The sequence below is a fragment of the Papio anubis genome, chromosome 11 (assembly GCF_008728515.1).
Source record: "Papio anubis isolate 15944 chromosome 11, Panubis1.0, whole genome shotgun sequence".
Classification (NCBI taxonomy): domain Eukaryota; kingdom Metazoa; phylum Chordata; class Mammalia; order Primates; family Cercopithecidae; genus Papio; species Papio anubis.
This window is the reverse complement of record NC_044986.1, coordinates 38,942,699-38,965,148: the sequence shown is the minus strand read 5'-3', so window position 1 is coordinate 38,965,148 and position 22,450 is coordinate 38,942,699. Positions and strand designations below refer to the sequence as shown.

The window sequence follows — 22,450 nt, the reverse complement described above, 5'->3', positions numbered from 1 at the left end:
TCTGGTCCAGCATGTCTGGATTTCATAGACAACGATTTCTGGCAGGAAGAGACAAGATAAATTGGCCTGAGATTGCATGTTGGTTTTATTATGAGAAGGCCATTTTAAATAGCAAGTATATTCTTGAAGATAACTCTTCTCATTCTCAAAATTTCAGGTTTGAATGCTGGAGTAGGGAAACTGGAAACTCTCCTTATTGAAGGATAAATGGTAATCCTAGAAATGTAGCGAGTCTGCCTGAGAAAATTCCTAGTCCGATAAGTACTCTAAAAAGTTAGATTCGTAAGAAAGGTAATTCTGTTTACTAGAAGAGTTACCTAAAGAATGTTCCATTTAGGCAGAATATGTACCTGAGACAATTTCCATGTAATTGGTGTTGGACAAAATAAGATTTTTTTTAAAGGAGGCAATAATTTTACCTTTTATGAACAACTTTACTTTAGAAATTTACTTTTAGGGACTTTCGGTTATGCTGCACATAAGAAATATTCTTTTTTTCTCCTATGTCAGTATCCCCCATTGAAATGACAATAAGCCAATTACGAATAAGAATTAGGCCTTTTTTTGAACAGTTACTAGCCTATTGAGTTCTAGATGATTTTTTTTCACCTTTTATTATAAATTAAAGGGTACAAATACAGGTTTGTTCCATACGTAAGTTGTGTAACACTGAGGCTTGGGGTCCCAGCTATTCCATCACACTGATCAGTAAACATATTACCCAGTAGATGGTTCTTCAGCCCACATCCCTTCCTTCCCTCCCCCATCTAGTGATCCTCAGTGTCTATTGTTCCCATCTTTAAGTTCTTGTGTATTCAGTGTTTACCTCCCACTTATAAGTGAGAACATGTGGTATTTGGTTTTCTGTTCTTGTGTTAGATTGCTTAGGATAATGGCCTCCCACTTCATCTATTGTCCTGCAAAAAACATAATTTTTGTTCTTTCTTATGATGGCATAACATTTCATTGTGTATGTATTAGTCTGTTCTCATGCTGCTAATAAAGACATACCTGAGACGGGGTAAAGGAAAGAGGTTTAATGGACTCTCAATTCTACACAGCTGGAAAGGCCTCACAATAAGTCTCTGATAGAGACTTATTCACTATCATGAAAATAGCATGGGAAAGTCTGGCCTCCGTGATTAAATTACCTCCCAATGAGTCCCTCCCATGACATGTGGGAATTATGGGAGCTAGAATTCAAGATGAGATTTGGGTAGGGACCCAGCCTAACCATATCAGTGTCTATTTACCACATTTTCCTTGTACAATCCAATGTTGATGAGCACATAAGTGGATTCCATTTCTTTGCTATTGTGAAAAGCACTACAGTGAACATAGTGAGGTGTGTGTCTTTTTGAGAGAATAAATATTTCTGGGGCATATACTCCCTAGTGGGATTGCTGGGTCAACTGGTAGGCCTATTTTAAGTTCTTTCAGAAATATCCAAACTGGTTTCCACAGTGACTGAACTAGTTTGCATACCCACCAACAGTGTAAAAGTATTTCCACTTCTCTGCAACTTCACCAGCATCTGTTGTTTTTGGACTTTTTAATATTAATAATTGTTATTCTGACTGGTGTGAGATGGTACCTCATTGTGATTTTGATTTGCATTTCTCTGGTGATTAGTGATGTTGAGCATTTTTAAATATATTTGTTGGCTTCTTGTATGTCACATTTTGAGAGGTGCCTGTTCATGTCCTTTGCCCATTTTTAATTGATTTTTTTGTTTAATGCTTGTTGATTTGTTTACATTTTTTATAGATTTTGGATATTAGACATTGAGGTCCTTTAATGTAGGAAGAGTACAGGAGATAGTCAAGAAGACTTTAACAAATTTCTAAAACACAGAGAGCATATAGAGGAATGATAAATCTGTACACAGAGGATAAACCTGTAACCAAATAGTCAGAAGAGAAAAATTTATCAAGGACGAAAAGTTAATCAGTGTCCCTTAAATCCCCCCAACTGGTATTTGGAAGTACCAAGAGTCAAAGATGGTGGAGAATGAGACTGAAAAAGGAGGCTCTCCCTGCCTACATTTCCTCCACAACTCTTTTCATCAGGTAACTAATTTTCTCCCACACGGAAAAGGAGGCTTATTCTCTAGAGAAACTGAGTTTAAGAAGCCCTGTACTCAGGGACACAGGGAAGTTCCAGAAAAGGCATGAGGTGTAGGCTTGAAAGGCAGATTTGGTACGGATCTGCTCCTTGAATTCAAAGACTCTTAGCTCTTTTATTCATCTTGCTTCCTAAAATTCAGAAGCTAGCTTTATCCCACAGAAAGGGAACTGATCTAGAGAAATGACATTTTTCTTTTGCCATCTTAACAGAAAATTATCTTCAATATCCAACAGAGTGAATGAAATGAAAACATATACTGCTAGACCCAGGGTTATGGAATTTCAGGACATGAGAATTAAATGGAAAATCACAAAAACTTTCAGAGCTATACCAGGTTATAGTGAAAGAATTAGGATTCAGAATTCTCAAGAACTATTAATATTATCTTGTATATTAATAGAAATAGGGTGTTTTCAGACTTGCATGTTTGCCAAAAATTTTACCTTCTATTTTCCCTTTCTCAGAAAAATGTTGGAGAATGCACTTCATTCAAATGCCTGAAACCTAGTTAGAGAATGTCCTGAGCTCCAGCAACCAGGAAACCCCACATAGGAGAATGAGAGTGTCAGGGAGGCTGCGTAGCACCAGACCTAGAAAAGAACTACTTCAGGATGGACCTGGTGGATAATTCAGAAGTGAGAGGAGACAGCAAGAACAAGAGCTGTGACAGATTTTATAGGAGTTTCCAATAACTAAAAAAGAGGTTCAAACATCTGCCTGAACATTTGTAAATAATTCTAACTTGGGAAACAGAAAATTACAAATTGAAATAGAGACATGGTTAAGCCCAGGAAAGTACTAAAAATATAATTTAATCATAGCCGTCTTACCAGAGAACCATATTTGTGTAGTCAGAATGATGTAAGCAATGAATACTGATATCATAAAAATTGTCATCTAAATTATTCTGGAAAAAAGCATGTGAAAAAGTGAGTATGTCTATCTGTGGGTATGTTCAAATATGAGGTGAAGATAGAGATTAAAATTCTCATCTCTCATAATAAAAATTATTAAATATAATCTACAAAAGGATAAGTAAGAAATAGAAACAGAGTCTTTATTTAAAAATGTGAATGTATGTTCAGAAGAAGCTGCTAGAATGTTCAAAATGGTGGATTTGGAAAGTGTGCAAATTGCAAACCATTGCAATTTGCGACCCTTGCCACACACAGATACAGAAATACAGTCATATATATGCATAAATCTGAGAGTATAATTTAATGTTTAAGCAACATATGTTATTTTGATATGAAATTAATCCCTGTTTTTTTCAAGACACCAATTTCATGACTAAATTATATGCTTACTTTATGTTTTCAAACATTTTATTATTTTTATTTGTATTATTATATATACTAATGTATAATTTATACACAGATTCATCTTTTATCTTATTTAATTTTTATGGGTACATAGTAGGTATAAATATGTTTGGGGGTACATGAGATGTTTTGATACAGGTATGCAATGTGAAATAAGCATGTCATGGAAAATGCGGTATCTATCCCCTTAAGCATTTATTTTTTGAGTTACAAACAATTCAGTTACACTCTTTAAGTTATTTTAAAGTATACAATTTAATTATTATTGACTATAGTCACCCTGTTGTGCTATCATAGAGTAGGTCTTATTCATCCCCACCTCCCCTCCCACCCCCCACTACACTTTCGAGTCTCTGGTAACCATCCTTCTACACTTTATGTCCATTCGTTCAATTATTTTATTTTTAGATCCCACAAATAAGTGAGAATATGCTATATTTGTCTTTCTGTGCCTGGCTTATTTCACTTAAAGTAATGATCTCCAGTTCCCTTCATGTTGTTGCAAACCACTGAATCTCATTCTTTTTGTGGCTGAATAGAACTACATTGTGTATATGTACTATGTTTTTTTTATCCATTTGTCTGTTGATGGATATTTAGGTTGTTTTGAAGTCTTAGCTATTGTAAACAGTGCTGCAACAAACATAAGAATGCAGATGTCTCTTCAATATACTTATTTCCTTTTATGGGGGGTATATACCCAGCAGTAGGGTTGTTGGATCATATGGTTGCTTTAGTTTTTTGAGGAACATTCAAACAGCTCTCCATAGTGGTCATACTAATTTACATTCCCACCAACATTGTATGAGGGTCCACTTATCTCCACATTCTCACTAGCATTTCTTATTGCCTGTCTTTGGATATCAGCCATTTTCACTGGAGGGAGACGACATCTCGTTGTAATTTTGATTTATATTTCTCTGATGATCGGTGGTGTTGATCACCTTTTTGTATGCCTGTTACCCATTTAAATGTCTTCTTTTGAGAAACATCTATTCAAATCTTTTGCCCACTTTTAGATTGGATTATTAGATTATTTTCTATAGAGTTGAAGATTAAAATTCTCATCTCTCATAATAAAAAATTATTAATACAATCCACAAAAAGATAAGTAAGAAATAGAAACAGAGTCTTTATTTAAAAATGTGAATGTATGTTCAGAAGAAGCTGCTAGAATGTTGAAAATGGTGAATTTGGAAAGTGTGAGAATGAAGAGTATACCATTGCAATTTGCAACCCCTCCCACACATAGATGCACAAATACAGTCACATATATGCATAAATCTGATAGTATAATTAAATGTTTAAGCAACACGTTATTTTGATATGAAATTAATCCCTGTTTTTTTCCAAGACAGTAATTTCATGACTAAATTATATGCTTACTTTATGTTTGCAAACATTTTATTATTTTTATTTGTATTAATTTTCATATATACTAATGTATATGTATATACAGATTTTTCATTTTTATCTTTTTTAATTTTTATGGGTACATAGTAGTATATATTAATATGTTTGGGGGTACATGAGATGTTTTGATACAGGCGTGCAATGTGAAATAAGCATGCCATGGAGAATGGTGTATCCCCTCAAGCATTTATTCTTTGAGTTACAAACAATTCAATTGCATTCTTTAAGTTATTTTAAAATGTACAATTAAGTTATTATTGACTATAGTCACCCTGTTGTGCTACCATATAGTAGGTCTTATTCATCCCCACCTCCCCTCCCAGCCCCCACTACCCTTTCGAGTCTCTGGTAACCATGCTTCTATACTTTATGTCCATTAGTTCAATTCTTTTGTTTTTAGATCCCACAGATAAGTGAGAACATGCTATGTTTATCTTTCTGTGCCTGGCTTATTTCACTTAACATAATGATCTCCAGTTCCCTTCATGTTGTTGCAAATGAGTGAATCTCATTCTTTTTATGACTGAATAGAACTACATTGTGTATATGTACTACATTTTCTTTATACATTTGTCTGTTGATGCATATTAAAGTTGTTTCAAAGTCTTAGCTATTGTGTACAGTGGTGCAACAAACATAAGAGTGCAGATACTTCTTCGATGTACTTATGTCCTTTCTTTTGGGTATATACTCAGCAGTAGGGTTGTTGGATCATATGGTTGCTTTATTTTTAGTTATGTGAGGAATATTCAAACAGCTCTCCGTACTGGTCATACTAATTTACATTCCCACCAACACTATACAAGGGTCCACTTATCTCCACATCCTCACTAGCATTTCTTATTGCCTGTCTTTGGATATCAGACATTTTAACTGGAATGAGATGACATCTCATTGTAGTTTTGATTTATATTTCTCTGATGATCAGTGGTGTTGACCACCTTTTTGTATGCCTCTTACCCATTTATATGTCTTTTTTTTTTTTTTTTTTATGTCTTCTTTTGAGAAACACCTATTCAAATCTTTTGCCCACTTTTGGATTGGATTAGCATATTTTTTTTCTATAGAGTTGCTTGAGTTTCTTATATATTCTGGTTATTAATCTCTTGTCAGATGAATAGTTTGCAAACATTTTTCTCCATTCTGTGATTGTCTCTTCCGTTTGTTGATTGTATCTTTGGCTGTGCAGAAGCTTTTTAACTTGATGTGATCCCATTTGTTCATGTTTGCTTTGAATGCCTGTGTTTGTAGGGTATTGCTCAAGAAATTTTTGCCTAGACCAATGTCCTGGAGATTTTTCCTAGTGTTTTCCTATATTAATTTCAGAGTTTGAGGTCTAAGATTTAAGTCTTTAATTGATTTTGAGTTGATTTTTTTATATGGCAAGAGATATGAGTTCAGTTTCATTCTTCTGTGTAGGATATTAAATTTTCCCAGCACGTTTATTCAAGAGACTGTCTTTCCCTCAGTGTACGTTCTTGGCACCTGCGTTAGTCTGTTCTCATGCTTCTAATAAAGCCAACACAAGACTGGGTAATTTATAAAGGAAAGACGTTTAATGGACTCACAGTTCCACATGGCTGGGGAGGCCTCACAATCATGGCGGAAGGTGAATGAGGAGAAAAGTCGCGTCTTACATGGCAGCAGGCAGAGAGCTTTGCAGGGGAGCTTCCATTTATAAAACCATGAGATGTTGTGAGATTCATTCACTACCATGAGAAAAGTATGGAAGAAACCACGCCCATGATTCAATTATCCCCACCTGGCCTCACCCTTGGCTTGTGGGGATTATTACAATTCAAGATGAGATTTGGGCTGGGAACACAGCCAAACCATATCAGCACCTTTGTCAAAAATGAGTTCATTCTAGGTATGTGAAATTGTTTGTGGATTCTCTATTGTGTTCCATTGCTCCATGTGTTTATTTTTATGTCTGTACCATGCTGTTTTAGTTAGCATAACTCTGTAGTATAATTTGAAGTGAGATAATGTGATTCTTCCAATTTTGTTCTCTTTGCTTAGGACAGTTTTGACTATTCTGGGTCTTTTGTGGGTCCATATAAATTTTAGGATTTATTTTTGCTATTTCTTTGAAGAATGCCATTGATATTTTGATAGGGATTTTATTGAAACTGTAGATTGTTTTGATAGTATGGGCACTTTAACAATGTTGATTTTTCCAATCCATGAACATGAAATATTTTTCTATTTGTGTCCTCTTAAATTTCTTTCCTCAGTGTTTTATAGTTTTCATTATAGAGATCTTTCAGTTCTTTGGTTAAATTAATTCCTAAGTATTTAATTTTATGTATGGCTAGTGTAAATGGGATTACTTTTTAAATTTCTTTTTCTTTTTGTTCATTGTTGGCATATAACAACACTACTGATTTTTATATTGATTTTGTATCCTTCAACTTTACTGAATTTGTTCATCAGTTCTAATAATTATCTTGCGGAAGCTTTAGGTTTTTTCCTAGTATAAGGTTATATCATCTGCACACAAGGATATTTTGACTTCTTCCTTTCCATTTTGGATAGCCTTTATATCTTTCTCTTGTCTGATTGCTCTTGCTAGGTCATCCAGTATTATGATGAATAACAATGGTGACAGTGGGCATCCTTGTCTTGTTTCTGATCTGAGAGGAATGACTTTCCATTTTCCCCATTCAGTATAGTACTAGTTGTGTGTCTCCCATATAGCTTTTTTATGTTGAGGTATGTTTCTTCTATCTCAAGTTATTTTTCATGAATTTGTATGAGGAAAGGATGTTAAATTTTATCAAATCCTTTTAAAGCATCAACTGAAATGATCATATGGTTTTTATCCTTCATTCTTTTGATATGATGTATCACACTGCTTGATTTGCACATGTTGAACCATCCTTGCATCCCAGGGATAAATCCCACTTGGTCATTGTGAATGACCTTTTTATTGTATTGCTGAATTTGGTTTGCTCGCATTTTGTTGAAGATTTTTGCATTAGTGTTCATCAGGTGTATTGGCCTGTAGTTTTGTTTTCTTGATGTGTCTTAGTCTGATTTTGGTATCAGGGTAATACTGGCCTCATGGAATGAGTTTGGAAGTGTTCTATTTGCCTTTATTTTTTGGAATAGTTTGAGTAGGATTGGTATTAGTTCTTTAAATGTTTGGTAAAAATCAGCAGTAAAGCTAGCCAGTCTTGGGATTTTCTTTACTGGGATACTTTTTATTTTTTGTTTGATCTTGGTACTGGTCATTGCATGTTTAGGTTTTGGATTTCTTCCTGGTTCAATCTCGATGGGTCATATTTGTCTAGGGATTTGTCCATTTCTTGTAGATTTTCCAATTTATTGGCATATAGTTGCTGATAGTAACCACTAATAATTCTTTGAATTTCTGCAGAATCAGTTGTAATGCCTACTTTTTAATTTGTTTCTATTTATTTGAATCTTTTTTTTTTTTCCTTATTCTGGCTAAAGGCTTGTCAATTTTGTTTAACTTATCAAAAAAGCAACTTTTTGTTTCATTGATCTTTTGTTTTGTTTTCTTCATTTAAATTTTACTTCTGCTCTGATCTTTATTATTCCTTTTCTTCTACTAACTTTGGGTTTAATTTACTTTTGCTTTTCTAGTTCTTTAGGATGCATCATTAGATTGTTTACTTGTCAATTTTTCTCCATTTTTGATATAAGCTCTTGTAGCTATAAACTTCCCTTTTAGTACTGGTCTTGCTGTAGCCCCTAGGTTTTGGTATGTTGTGTTTCCATTATCATTTGTTTCAAGAAAATTTTCAATTTCCTTTTTAATCTCTTCATGGGCCCACTGTTCATTTATGAGCATATTTTTAAATTTCCATTTATTTGTGTAGTTTCCAAATTTCCTCTTGTTATTGATTGCTGGTTTTATTACATTGTGGTCAGAGAAGATGCTTGACATTATTTCAGTTTCTTTGAATATTTTAAGATATGTTTTGTGACCTAACATATGGTCAATTCTTGATAACAATCCATGTGCTGTGGAAAAGAATGTGTATTCTGTAGCAGTTGGATAAAATATTCTGCAAATATCTATTAGATCCATTTGGTCTATAGTGCAGATGAAGTTCAATGTTTTCTTGTTGATTTTCTCTCTGGATGCCCTGTCCAATGCTGAAAGTGGGATTTTGAAGTCTCCAGCTATTATTGTATTGTGGTCTATCTCTCTCTAGTTCTAATTATAGTTCTTTTATATATCTGGGTGCTCCATTGTTGGTTGCATATATATATAAAATTGTTCCATCTTCTTGCCGAGGTGACCACTTTATTACCAATAGTGATCTTTTTCTCTTCTTATAGTTTTTGTTTTGAAATCTGCTTTGTCTGTTTTAAATATAGTAACTCCTGCTCTTTTGTTCATTTCCATTGGCAGGTACTGTCTCATTCTATTCCTTTATTTTCAGCCTATGTGTGTCTTTATAAGTGAAGTGTGTTTCTTTTAGGTGACAAGTTAATAGGTCTTGTTTTTCCATCCAGTCAGTATGTCTTTTGATTGGAGATTTTAGTCCATTTACATTCAGTGTTATTATTGACAAGTAAGGACTTACCCCTGCCCTTTTGTTATTTGTTTTCTGGTTGTTTTGTGGACATCTCTTCCTTCTTTCATTTCTTCCTGCCTTCCTTTATTGAAGATAATTTTCTCTGCTTACATGTGTACAGATTTTTCTTAATGCCTACTTTATAGCAGTTACACATTTGTGCATCTGTAACAGTCCTCTCTTTAAGGTTGCATATACTTCCATCACTATAATTTAAATTTATAATGAGGTTTGGATACCTTCATCATGATTCATGTACCCCTGAATTGCTGTAACAAATGTGCCATTTTTTCTCCTTTTCCATCAGTTTTTACTTGTGTCTTGTCAGCTAAAGTCCAGGAAGAGATTGAACGTGTGATTGGCAGAAACCGGAGCCCCTGCATGCAGGACAGGAGCCACATGCCCTACACAGATGCTGTGGTGCATGAGGTCCAGAGATACATTGACCTCCTCCCCACCAGTCTGCCCCATGCAGTGACCTGTGATGTTAAATTCAGAAACTATCTCATTCCCAAGGTAAGTTTGTTTCTCCTACACTGCAACTTCATGTTTTTGAAGTCCCCAAATTCATAGTATCATTCTTATCCTCTACCATCACCGAGTGAGAGAAGTGCATAACTCATATGTATGGCAGTTTAATGGGACTTTCTGTTGTTTCCAGTTTGGGGCTACAGAGTTTTGTAACAGGTCCTTGTGTCTGGCAGTGTGTGTTTTCCAGATTTATTATCTTTCTTCAAGATTGGTTTGGCTACTCTTAGGTGCTTATATTTCCAAATACATTTTAAAGGTATTAGTTTGTCAATTTCCCAAAACATTGGGCTGGAATTTCTGTCAGGGTGACATTAAATTTGTAAGTCAGTTTGGAAAGAACTGAATCTTGACACGTTGAGTCTTTCTATTCCTCAATATAATTATGCTTCCAATTTATTTGGGGTTTCTTTTATTTTCCCAGGAATGTTGTGATTTTGTTGTCATGGCTTTCAAGTCTTTGGTTTTCCCTAGATAATTAATATTTTTGTTGTGGAACATAATTAGTTTTTATCATTCTGATGATGTTAATCTGTCAACTTTGCTAATTTTACTAATCACTGTTCATAATTTATTTCTGGATTCATTGTAATTTCTGTGTACATTATATGTATCTGGGTTAATATTGTTTTATTACTTATTTTCCATTTCTCATGGGCTTAATGCCTCTTTATTGCATTCATTATTGCATTGGCTAGAATTTCTAGGAGAGCATTGAATAGAATTGGTGTCAGTGTGGATCCTTGTTTCTCATTTCTAATCTGCAGGAAGCAGTGGAAGTTTTCCATTTCAATATTGAGAATGATGCTTGAAGTAGATTTTGGTATTTTTTTTTTATAAGATTAGAGAAGTTTGCTGTCATATATATATGTCACCATTGTGTATAAAATCTTATCAATCAATTCTGGGCATCTATTTATACAATTGTGTGTTAGTCCATTTCCATTGCTATAAAGGAATATCTTTGGCTGGGTAATTTATTTAAAAAGAGTTTTATTTTGGCTCATGGTTCTGCAGGCTGTACAAGAGGCATAATGGGAGCAGGCATCTCCTCCTAGTGAGGACTTCAGGTAGCTTTCAATCATGGAAGAAGGTGAAGGGGAAGCAAGCGTGTCAAATGGCAAGAGAGGGTGTAAGGGAAAAAGGGGTAGAAGTGACTTTAAACAACCAGCTTGTGTGTGAACTAACAGAATATGGACTCACTTATTATCATGGGAAGTGCTTTAAGCCACTTATGAAGAATTCATCCCCATGTCCTAAATACCTCCCACCAGACTCCACCTCCAACATTGGGAATCACATTTCAACATGAGATTTGGAGGGGACAAATATCCACACAACATCAGATTATATGTATTGGGCTTACATTCCTCACTAAATAGAAATAAGTATGCACATAAAGATGAACTGACCTTCTTCATATTGTTTAGGACTTCAGTGTTTACATTCACAAGAGATTTAGTTTATAATTTTCTTTCCCAGAATTTTCAAGATTTTTGATATTAAGATTATACCAGCCTTATAAAACTAGGCGAGAAAAGTTTCCTAATGTGAGTCTGTTTTTATTGCCATTCCCTCTCCCCACTTTTCTTCTTGTGATAACTTAGTTGTATCTTTGAAATGCCTGATAAATTTTGGTTAAATACCAGATGTTATATATAAGAAATTGCAGAATTGCAAAGGAAGTTTATATTCTTTAAAGAAATATTCATTCCTCTCCCATAGGCAGTCATAATGACATAACACCTGTTGTCATGATTCAGAATTGGACGTAATGCAAAGACAGCCAAAAATTGAGTGTCAGTGTTAGCTTAGCTCTCTGAGTTTCTCCTACCTCTGGAACCTTGAGACCAATTTTTGTCTCAGTGGTTTTACAATGCGTTCTATCACATGGTTTCTATATTTATCCAGACACTCCAGTTGCCATCTCAAACCTACTTTTTCCAATTAAAACCAATACATATTATTAGTGAAATAAAAAATAATATAACTGAAACTTGTATTTTCAAGGGGAAAAAGCAATGAGATTGGTAAGGTTGCAATTACTAATGTCATCTTTTGAAGAAGACAGAATTGATAATTTACTGAGAGATTATGCAGCTTACCCTAATGGTCACTGATTTAGTACAAGAAAAAAGACTTCAATGCACTCTGTTTTCACAAACACAGGAGGTAACCAGAGAAGATTTTTGTTTCTCAAAATTAGGGTCTGAGGGTAATAGTAATGAAACTTACTTCTTCTCCTATAACTAATTAAATGAGAAATATACTGAAGAATCAGGCAGGAGCTGCCAGTCTCCCCAGTTCACTGCATCAGCTTTGGTGACCTGCTGGAGGGGAAATGCTGCATTTGATGAGCTTCTTCATTCACCCCCATGCAGGGCAACTCATGCTGTGTCTGGTGTCTTTTGAGCCCTGAGAAGCCAGAGCCCAAGGGAATCACCCATTGAATCCCTTCTTCATGGAATAGCCCAGTACAGAAAAATGCAGCACTGTGTGGCCAATTCTACCCTCTTTACATATCAGATACATGTGTTCTTCTGCTACAGGCTGGATCCATTTATCTAGCTGGAGATAATAGTCTGAGACAGGAGTTGGCAAACTGTTTCTGTAATGGGCCAGATAGTAAATATTTTAGACTTTTCCGGCCATGTGGTTTCTGTTGCAATTTTTGACATCTCTTATTGTAGCATGAAAGCAGTCATAAACAATCTGCAAATGAATGAGGATTGATATGTTCCAATTTTTATAGAAACAAATGTAAATTTCCCATAAAATGTTTGTTTCAAAAATATTATTTCTTATTTGCATTTGTTCAATGTAAATACTTTTAGCTCACATACTATACAAAAACAGGTGGCAGGATGGACTTGTGCAGGGAGTATTTTTTCTTGATGCCTAATATAAGACATTCCTGTCCAGCAGAATTTTCTGCAAAGATGTGCGATTAATTTGTGCATTTGTGTCCTATTTAAAAAATATTTGTCAGCACAAGACTCCAAAGACTGGCTTTTAACTTTCCCAGAATTTTTTTGTTTTAGCTCTTATATTTAGATCAATGACATATTTCAAATTAATTTTTATTCATAATATGAAGTAATAGTGGTCATGCTTCAATGTCTATAAATTTCTACTTATTTGAGTAACATTTGTAGAAATAAATCTGCTTTGGCATCTTAATAACATTTTAATATAGTACTTGTTTAGAAACATTCAAGGGAATATTTTTAAAAAACAAAATTATAGACTATTTATATAGAAATTTAGGGGGTAGAATTTTTCCTCACCTTTGCATTATAACATTTTTTTAAATAAATAACATTACACACACATATGTGTATGTACATATGGCAGTGTGTATATATATCTACTTTGATATCTGTCCATCCATTTATGCCTCAATACTTGAGTATGTATAGCACAATAACAATGGTTTTCTCCTACATAATAATAATAGCATTCATACTGTGGAGTTATTAATACAATAATATTATTTACTATACAGCTTATATTTAAAATTTCCCAATTTTTAAAGAATATTTTAATCACTTTTTTCTTTCAATTCACTCTCCAGTCAAGAAATAGGCACATAATTTCGGTATCCTGATATTTTCATCTCCTGTAATCAAGAAGAGTCCATTTCCTCTGTTTCCTTTCAGTATGTTGATCTCTGTGAAGAGCTGAAGTCATTAGTCATTTAAATTTTCCTGGGGCTTGTTTTGTATGATTGTTTTCTAGATATTATATTCCAGTTATGACTTTGGCAAGAAAACTACATAGTACTTTGAATATCCACTGAATCACAGTGGTGAGGCAGAGGCACATAATGTCACATATGCCATTATTGGGTTATGCTAAGATTCTCACCTAGTAAGTTGGAATCTGCCAGATCTCTCCATTGAAGGGGTTCTGTTTTTTATGTGTAAATGATGAAAATCTATGGCATGGTACTGTAAGACTGAACACCCTGCTTCCCAAATTACACAACCAAAGGTTTTATCTTTCATTAATGATCCTCACCTGACCTGATGATCTTCACCTGAATGGTTACAAATAGGTGATTTTTCTAATTTCATTATTCCTTCTGTATTTTTAAGCTAGGATAAATCTGTAATGAATATCTCTCCCATATCTTTAAATGAAGACAAACAAACTGCATGACAATGACAAGAGCTCAATAGTTTTATCCTTGCCACTACACTTGTTACCATCCCAGAAGATGTCATTTGAAACTTAATCATGTGTTTATTCACAAATGCCCTGTGAACAGATACTATGGCCATTTCCCATGTCAACAGAGACTTCAACTTTAAGTCATAATCTACACATAAGGTTGGTGAAAACTGAAATGATGGAATAGGGCAGCAAGTGTGGACAGCCACTAGTGTCCAAGCTTGATGAAAAGGAGGACAGATTCAGAAGGTTGCACCCAAATATCCAAGTACTCTGGATTCGAATATGATTGCAGGACACTTTAGCAAGATTATTGTCACTGGCCTTAAGCTCATGCCTCTTATTACTTGGTCTATCCATCTGGAAATGGTACTGCTCTTCTTTGGAATGGGATTTCCTCATCTGCACATCAAAAGATTTAACTACATGATTACCACTCTGTCTTCAACCTTCATGACTTCCTTACATCTCAGTTCATCTATGTCTCTTGTTTCTAGGGCACAACCATATTAATTTCCCTGACTTCTGTGCTACGTGACAACAAAGAATTTCCCAACCCAGAGATGTTTGACCCTTGTCACTTTCTGGATGAAGGTGGCAATTTTAAGAAAAGTAACTACTTCATGCCTTTCTCAGCAGGTAATATAAATGTATTTCCAATGTGTTTCAGGGTATAAGACAACTTTTTTGATCAGCTGGAACTTACATGTACCTCCTCTGCAGTGGTACAATTACTCTTTGTACATGATCAAGAGCACTGTTCTGAATGTCTGTGTGCTCCCTGCTCATGATACATCCTAATTATTGGGCCAGATTAGTGGACTTTGGGGAGTTAATCCAATTCTTCCAAATTGAGAAAGCTGAAGTATAGGTTGGTTGAATTCTGCCTCTAGATACACCACTGAGGTACCCAAGAACTCCTCCAAGAAGATAAAACTAATTACATTTTCCTCCCTAGCCATGAGGAAGTTATTTCACTCCAGAACTTCACTGAGTGTTTTCCACATGGTGTCCCTCACCCCCTAGGCTGGGCTTGTAGGATAAAATTATCCTCAAACACTGAAGAGGGTTTTAAAAGGCTCACTTCTGAGTTTGGAAAGCACAGCAAACAGATCATTTTAATTCGATAGGACTGAGGCTGTGATACAGGAAAGGATAAGCTGTTGGGAGTTGGGAGGTAGATGGAGACGCTGTCTGCTTCTTGTTCTCTTATACCCCAAAGTGAGGCATAAGTAACATTTTAATAGCAGTAAAGACATTTGAGTTACCTCAAAGGAGGCAGAGAGGATGAAAAGAAGAGAACGCAGGGCTATTAAAGGAGATAATGAGCCACAGGAGCAGGACATTGGCTCTAAATAAAGGATATTAGAACCTTTGCCAAATAACCATGGATGGGATGAGGGGGACAGTGGGAATGTAGCAGGATACTCTGCAGTGATGCAGAGCACCACGCTTTTCCCCTAGTCATGGCCATGTATCTTGGATGTTGGATCTCCACACCCGAAATGTGTGTGCTGAGCATCTGGTGATAGAATCTCCTTCATTTATTCTGTGACCTTTGATGTCTGCTTTATATCTGGCACTGTAGATACCAAGACAACAATAAAAGAAACCTTCCTTCAAGCATTCACCTTTAGCACATGTATTAGTCCATTCTTATATTGCTATAAAGAACTACCTGAGACTGGGTAATTGATGAAGAAAAGAGGTTTAATTCACTCACGGTGCCACAGGCTGTACAGGAAGCATGGCTGGGAGACCTCAGGAAACTTGCAATCATGGTGGGAGGCAGAGCAGAAGCAAGCACATCTTTCCATGGCCGAGCAGGAGAGAGAGAGCAAAGAGGAAAGGCTACATGCCTCTAAAAAAAACAGATCTCATGAGAACTCACTCATTATCATGAGAACAGCAAGGGGGAAATTATCCTCCATGATTCTATCACCTCTCACCAGGTATCTCCCCCAACATTGGGAATTAGAATTTGACATGAGATTTGGGTAAGGACACAGAGCCTAACCATATCACACATAAATAAATAAATAAATAAATAAATAAGTGATTATTATTCTAGATGACCCATGCTGTCTGTTTCTTCTGCCGTAACAAAATATCCAAGACTAGGTAATTGATAAATAATGGAAATTTATTTCTCACAGCTCTGAAGGCTGGGAGTTCCAAAATCGAGGTGTCAGCAAGTTCAGTGCCTGGTGAGGGCCTGTTCCTTATAGACAATGCCCCCTCTGTATCCTTATATGGCAGAAGGGCAAAAAAGGCAAAAGGGGAGAAATGGCTCCCTTGTATCTCTTGATGTTATTATTTTAGCAAGGACAGAGCCCTCCAGACTTATTCACTTCCTACAAGGCCTCATCTCTTTAGTAATATTGCATTGGGGATTATGTTTCAACATACAAAATTGGGAGAAGCCATATTCAGATCATAGCACATTTTTCAATGGAAGCATAAATATAATGTTGAGGAAATCCAGAGAAAGCAACATTTTCTTGCTCAAGGAGATGAGAAAGCGGGTATAAAAGGAGATAAAATTTGACCTATGTCCTGACTGTAGTAATAGAAAAGTTCATCTTGGCCAAAAGGAGCAGCGTGATATAAAACTTGAAACCTCATAGTGTGCTAGAGGCTGATGACGAGTGGCTATGCCTAGAGTTGAGAGTAGGGAATGTGAAGAGTGTAAGGAGTGATATGAATCATCAGACTGGAAACAGAATGTGAGGGTCCAGGTCAATCCATTGGGACTTTATTCTATAGGACAGACAGGGAAGTCATTGAAAGTTTTAAAGTGAGAAGGTGACATGTTTAGACATGTGCTCCTGAAAGTACCTAGGGGAAACAAAAAATCTTTGACTGCGTATCGAGCCAGAAACACAAAGGGAAATACAGTATGTTAGCCTCCTCCTCTAAGTCCTTCTCAGTACAACCCACTTGACAAGGAACGTATGTTACTAAAGAAAGATTGATGAAGACATTTAAAGTCTTTAGAAAGATTTTAATAAAGTGCTTGGCATGTAGCTGGTACTCAATAAATATTTGTTGAATACAGGGTGCCTGTTAAGATTTGGTATTAGGGGAAGAGTAAGTATGTCCATTCATTTTTTCAGTTGCCTATCCATCCATCCATTCATCCCTTTATCCATCCACCCATCCATCCATTCATTCATGCATGCACCCATCCACCCATCTATCTCCTCATCCTTCCTGTGATTCACTGAAGAGTTATTGCATATTCTGTTTGTGCCAGTTATAAAGACAGTGTTTGTCACAGTCACAGTTACACATGAGGAGTAACTGCTCTCTGTGTTTCCTATTTTCAGGAAAACGGATTTGTGTGGGAGAAGGCCTAGCCCGCATGGAGCTGTTTTTATTCCTGACCTCCATTTTACAGAACTTTAATCTGAAATCTCTGGTTGACCTAAAGGACCTTGACACCACTCCAGTTTTCAATGGATTTGTCTCTGTGCCACCCGTCTACCAGCTGTGCTTCGTTCCTGTGTGAAGAAGAGCAGATGGTCTGGTTGCTGCTGTGCTGTCCCTGCAGCTCTCTTTCCTCTGGGGCGTTATCCACCTTTCACTATCTGCGATACCTTTTCTGGCCTGTCATCTCACATTTTCCCTTCCCTCAAGATCTAGTGAACATTCAGCCTCCATTAAGGAGAGTTTCCTATGTTTCACTGTGCAAATGTATCTACTATTCTCCATACTCTCTAACAGTTGCATTGACTGTCACATAATGCTGATACTTATCTAATGTTGAGGTATTAATATGTTATCAGTGTTAAATAGAGAAAGATGATTTGTGTATTATAATTCAAAGGCATTTCTTCTTTGCATGTTCTAAATAAAAACATTATTATTTGCTGAGTCAGTTTATTAGACCTTCCTTCTTTTATGCATAATGTAGGTGAGTAATTAAACAAAATAGAGTTCCAGGAGGCCATGCTGGTTCTCAAAATGATGAGGACAGAAAGGACAAAGGGGAAGAGGGTCCGCAAGCTACTTTGGCTGAGTGTTAGAGTTACTTGAGGATTGGATTTGAAAGTGAGAAACTGTGTCCAGGAGCAGTTCCAACCTGTAGGGAAATATTCAGAGGATTAGCCAAAGGGAGAAATGGATATTAAATGTTAGAATTCTTATATCCACATTGGTATTCCTTTTTGTTTGTTTGTTTGTTTGTTTTGAGACAAAGTCTTGCTCTGTCACTCAGGCTGGAGTGCAGTGGTACAATATCGGCTCTCTGCAACCTCTGCCTCCCAGGTTCAAGTGATTCTCCTGCCTCAGTCTTCTGAGTAGCAGGGATTATAGGTGCATGCCACCGCGCCTGGCTAAATTTTTTATTTTTAGTACAGACAGGTTTTCACCGTGTTAGCCAGGATGGTCTTGAACTCCTGACCTTGTGATCTGCCTGCCTCGGCCTCCCAAAGTGCTGAGATTACAAGTGTGAGCTACTGTGCCTGGTCTGGTGTTAAAGTGTCATTACTTTATCTCTAAATAAAGAATCAGAGTACTTTTATTACTTCATGTTTCCAACTTAGAACAATGTAAAGAAGCATAAATATATGCTTTCATATTGCTGCTCATGTGCTCTGTCATGCTTCTCTCTTCAAACATGAACAAATTTCTTTTTTTCTTTTTTTTTTTTTTTTTGAGATGGTGTCTCACTTTTGTTGCCCAGGCTAGAGTACAATGGTGTGATCTTGGCTCACTGCAATCTCCACCTTCAGAGTTCAAGTGATTTTCCTGCTTCAGCCTCCCAAGTAGCTGGGATTACAGGTGCCCACCACCACACCAGGCTAATTTTTGTATTTTTAGTAGAGACAGGGTTTCACCATGTTGGCCAGACTGCTCTTGAACTCCTGACCTCAAGTGATCCACTCACCTCGGCCTTGCAAAGTGCTGGGATTATAGGCATGAGCCACTACGTTTGGCTGTAGAAAATTTCTAAGAAGAATTATCAGGATTTTATCTTTCTCAATTTCTCCTATATTATTTTACTTTTAACGTAAGTGGGATGATAATTTTATGCGATGGCCCTAATATAATTAGTCTCATGTCATCTCCAAAGCATAGACAACTAAGTATCTTATGTTAAATTATATTCACCACTCTTCCTGTCTTCTACTTGAAATTTAAGAAATAAGAAGTAGCATAACTCATTATGCTTCTTACAGCTCATCTCCCAGAAGAAGTTACTTATACTTTGGAACATGTTTTAAAGACAATATGTGGGTGCATGTGTACATGTACATCTATATATGTATGTGTACTTTATGTGTATTCACCCATTTTATATATTATATATAACATGCACATACACATATAGGGTTAAATGTTTATTTACAATATTGGGCTCATATCACACATCTTGTATTAAAACTTACTATTTTCCTATCAAGTAACATGCCAGCAAAACCTCTAAGGTGATTGGAAACATAGGCAAATGATTCAGAGAGATAATAGAAGAGAAAGTGGATATGAGTATTACATTAATGGGAAGAACCAAATGGAAATTACACATTACACTTTTTAAACCTTCTTCAGTGGGAAATGAAAATATATTAACGTAGTGTTAGTAGAGGTGTTGGCAAACACCCCTAGGTGAGATACATCAAGGAGTTGTTAAGTCTGTTTTCTTCTGGAGACTGTAGTGAATAATCTGTTTTCCTGCCTATTTTAGCTCCTAATGGCTGCCTGCATTCCTTGGCTCATGAACTCTTCCTTCTTTCACTCCAAACACTTGCTTCTGTTGTCAAAGCTCCTATTCCTGCTACTGACTCTTATCCTCACGTCTCCCTTACGTTAGAAATGCAAAATGTTTTTTCCCCGGTACCGCAAATAAATAGCACTCAAACATAAATTTAATTTTCTCAGCAAGGCAGTTTTTACTTTCTGCAGAAAGAGTGCTCTTGCAGATGGAACAAGGGTGAGAGCACACGTGGACAAGGAGGGGAAGAGGTTCTTATTCCTGATGGAGATAGCCTCTACTGCTGTGTCATTCCCCTGTTTTCTAGGGTTGGACTGCATAGTCTAAACTAATTTCGACTGGTTATTTTAAAAAGGAGCAGGACTATGAGCCAGAGTGGTGAGGCACGTAGTTTGGCAGGAAGCACAGTTACAGAACTAGTGGCTCAGGGTGAGTCAGGATGGAGCAGGTGACCGGGGTGACTCATTTCAAAGCAGGTGACCAGGGGAACAGATGTGAACTACTGATTAGGACTGGAGGGAAAGTTGTTTACTGAAATTAGAAGCAACGGGGTGAAGGGAACCAGGAAGTTAAACTTTAAAATAGAGAATCAATAAGAGAGCTGAACATACTGACATACTGATTCTTTGAAGAGAAACGGGGTTCACTATATTTAACAATTCTTCATCTTGAATTTTTCCAATTCTTTCTCTTCAAACTTCCTTAACATGTCTTGGCTTAGCTGTTTGGCATGATTCTCTAACAGAAAAAGCTTCTCTGAATAAGGTGGAGGAGAATTAAGGGACATTTTAGTAAGTACTGCCTGTATGAGTCTGTGCATCAGCCCACAGATGCGTGGTATGACACAACACCCAATAAGGATGAATACTCCTACTACAACCATGAGAGAAGTGAGAACTGAGGCTATGATTTTTTTTCCGTTTACTGAATGATTTTTCTAACCACCTTTTAAAGGGGTCATTTACCCCTGAGTTTTTGGCTAACTCACTGGACAGAGCAGTTAGACCTTGCAATGCATTTGTTATACTTCCATCAGGGGCAGTATTATTTGGGATGAAAGTACAACATTGAGTTTTAATCATGAGGCAAACTCTTCCTCTTTCTGCTGATATAATGTCTAAGGCTATTCTATTTTCCCAAGCCATCTGGCTAGTAGCCCCTAATTTCTCTGCTATTTCTTTAACAGCATCTCTAGTGTAGTTAATAAACCACTGTTGATCATAATAGATGTAATTTATCCAGTCTACATTTTTATTAATCTTCACCCACCAGAATATTGACTGAAATCCTGAAGTTATTTGATCGTGGGTTTTAAATTCATCTGGCACTCCTCGTTGAGCTCTAATAGCATTTATATAAACATGGGGGTCAAAGGACCCATATAGGGTACTTCTTCCTTTACAATTTTCTCTTGTTTTTGTAATTGTGTTGACGGAATGCTAGAGTCAAAGGGATGGCAAATTGGACTAGAGCACAAGAGCTGCTCTAATTACTTGGCAGAGTACCCAGCAATAGTCCCCCATAATACCACCACACTTATGCTCAGGGATGAACAAGGACAGACTGATTGGTAAGCTCTTGAAGAGGCTTGGTTTCACTACACCCTGTTAAATCTTCAAGGAATGCTAACTTTTCCCCCTGCCGTGAAAGGCATGAGGTGAAGTTAATATCAGGGGCTGGAGGCCAGATGGCCCTTGAGGGCTGACCCACAGGGCTCTTAACCTCAGGGTAAAGCAGTAAAAGAGTCTCGCATGACCCATCACCCCAGGTTGTGGGGTTCTGGAAGAGAGCTACTATACAGCTCATGCCCGGTCCCTGAGAGGACCACCCAAGTAGAAAGGGAACATCTGGGTGTCTGGCCTGCCTATCGCACAAGCGTTTCAGTCACTTTTGTTTAGTGTGCAAACAGAATATTTTATCCATTCCAGCCAAGCATTTGCATCCTGATACCCTGTTTCTATTGCTATAGTTTGTTTTAAATAGTTAACCTCTACAACAACTACTTTGGTTTTATCATCGGGTATATAACAAGAGAAGGTTTGGTTAGGGGAGAACGTAGGAGAGGGAGAAAAGGGTGCAGGAAGTGAGGAGGCAATGAAGCACATTTCAAAGGATCCTGAGACTTCTGCTCCTATACCATAGAAATGGCTTAATGAAGGGAAGAACTCCAGGGAGCAGAGACGGTAATCTGTACTGGATTACATTGGTTTAGTTGACAGTGGGGAGGGATAACTCCTTTAGTAAAATGAATATACGGTTTTAAGAAATTGCAAGTACTGGTTGGGGTGGTCCATCCTTGCTCTTTAGTATTTTATAGAGCATTGAACCAACTTTGGCAGAGAAGCTCTGATCTAGGAGGATAAGATTTCCAGTTAATACTGGAATCTTCATCAAACTCTTCTCAAACTAACTTATCCCTGTTAACAGATTTTTAGTCTGAGGAGAGCTAGGAAGGATAAAGTACTTTTCTGAAGTGGAGAGTTGCCTCTAACTTGGCGAGTCTCCACAGGGTGTAACAAGGCAATCATCAAAAGTAATAGTTTGAAGGGGGCGGAGCAAGATGGCCGAATAGGAACAGCTCCAGTCTCCAACTCCCAGCGCAAGCGACACAGAAGACC

At 36.7% G+C, this 22,450-nt stretch overlaps 1 protein-coding gene across 2 annotated transcripts in view; it reads left to right on the top strand.

Annotated features, from left to right (window-relative positions):
- Window positions 1-17,992, top strand: part of LOC101012978 (cytochrome P450 2C9-like) — a 104,784-nt gene extending 86,792 nt beyond the window's left edge. For both annotated transcript variants that reach the window (XM_031652617.1, XM_031652616.1), the window contains exons 7-9: window positions 9,744-9,931; window positions 14,614-14,755; window positions 17,446-17,992. In XM_031652617.1, coding sequence (XP_031508477.1) covers window positions 9,744-9,931; window positions 14,614-14,755; window positions 17,446-17,627 — 512 coding nt within the window. In that variant the 3' untranslated portion in view covers window positions 17,628-17,992. The remainder of the gene's footprint in view (window positions 1-9,743; window positions 9,932-14,613; window positions 14,756-17,445) is intronic.
- Window positions 17,993-22,450: the final 4,458 nt, after the last annotated feature.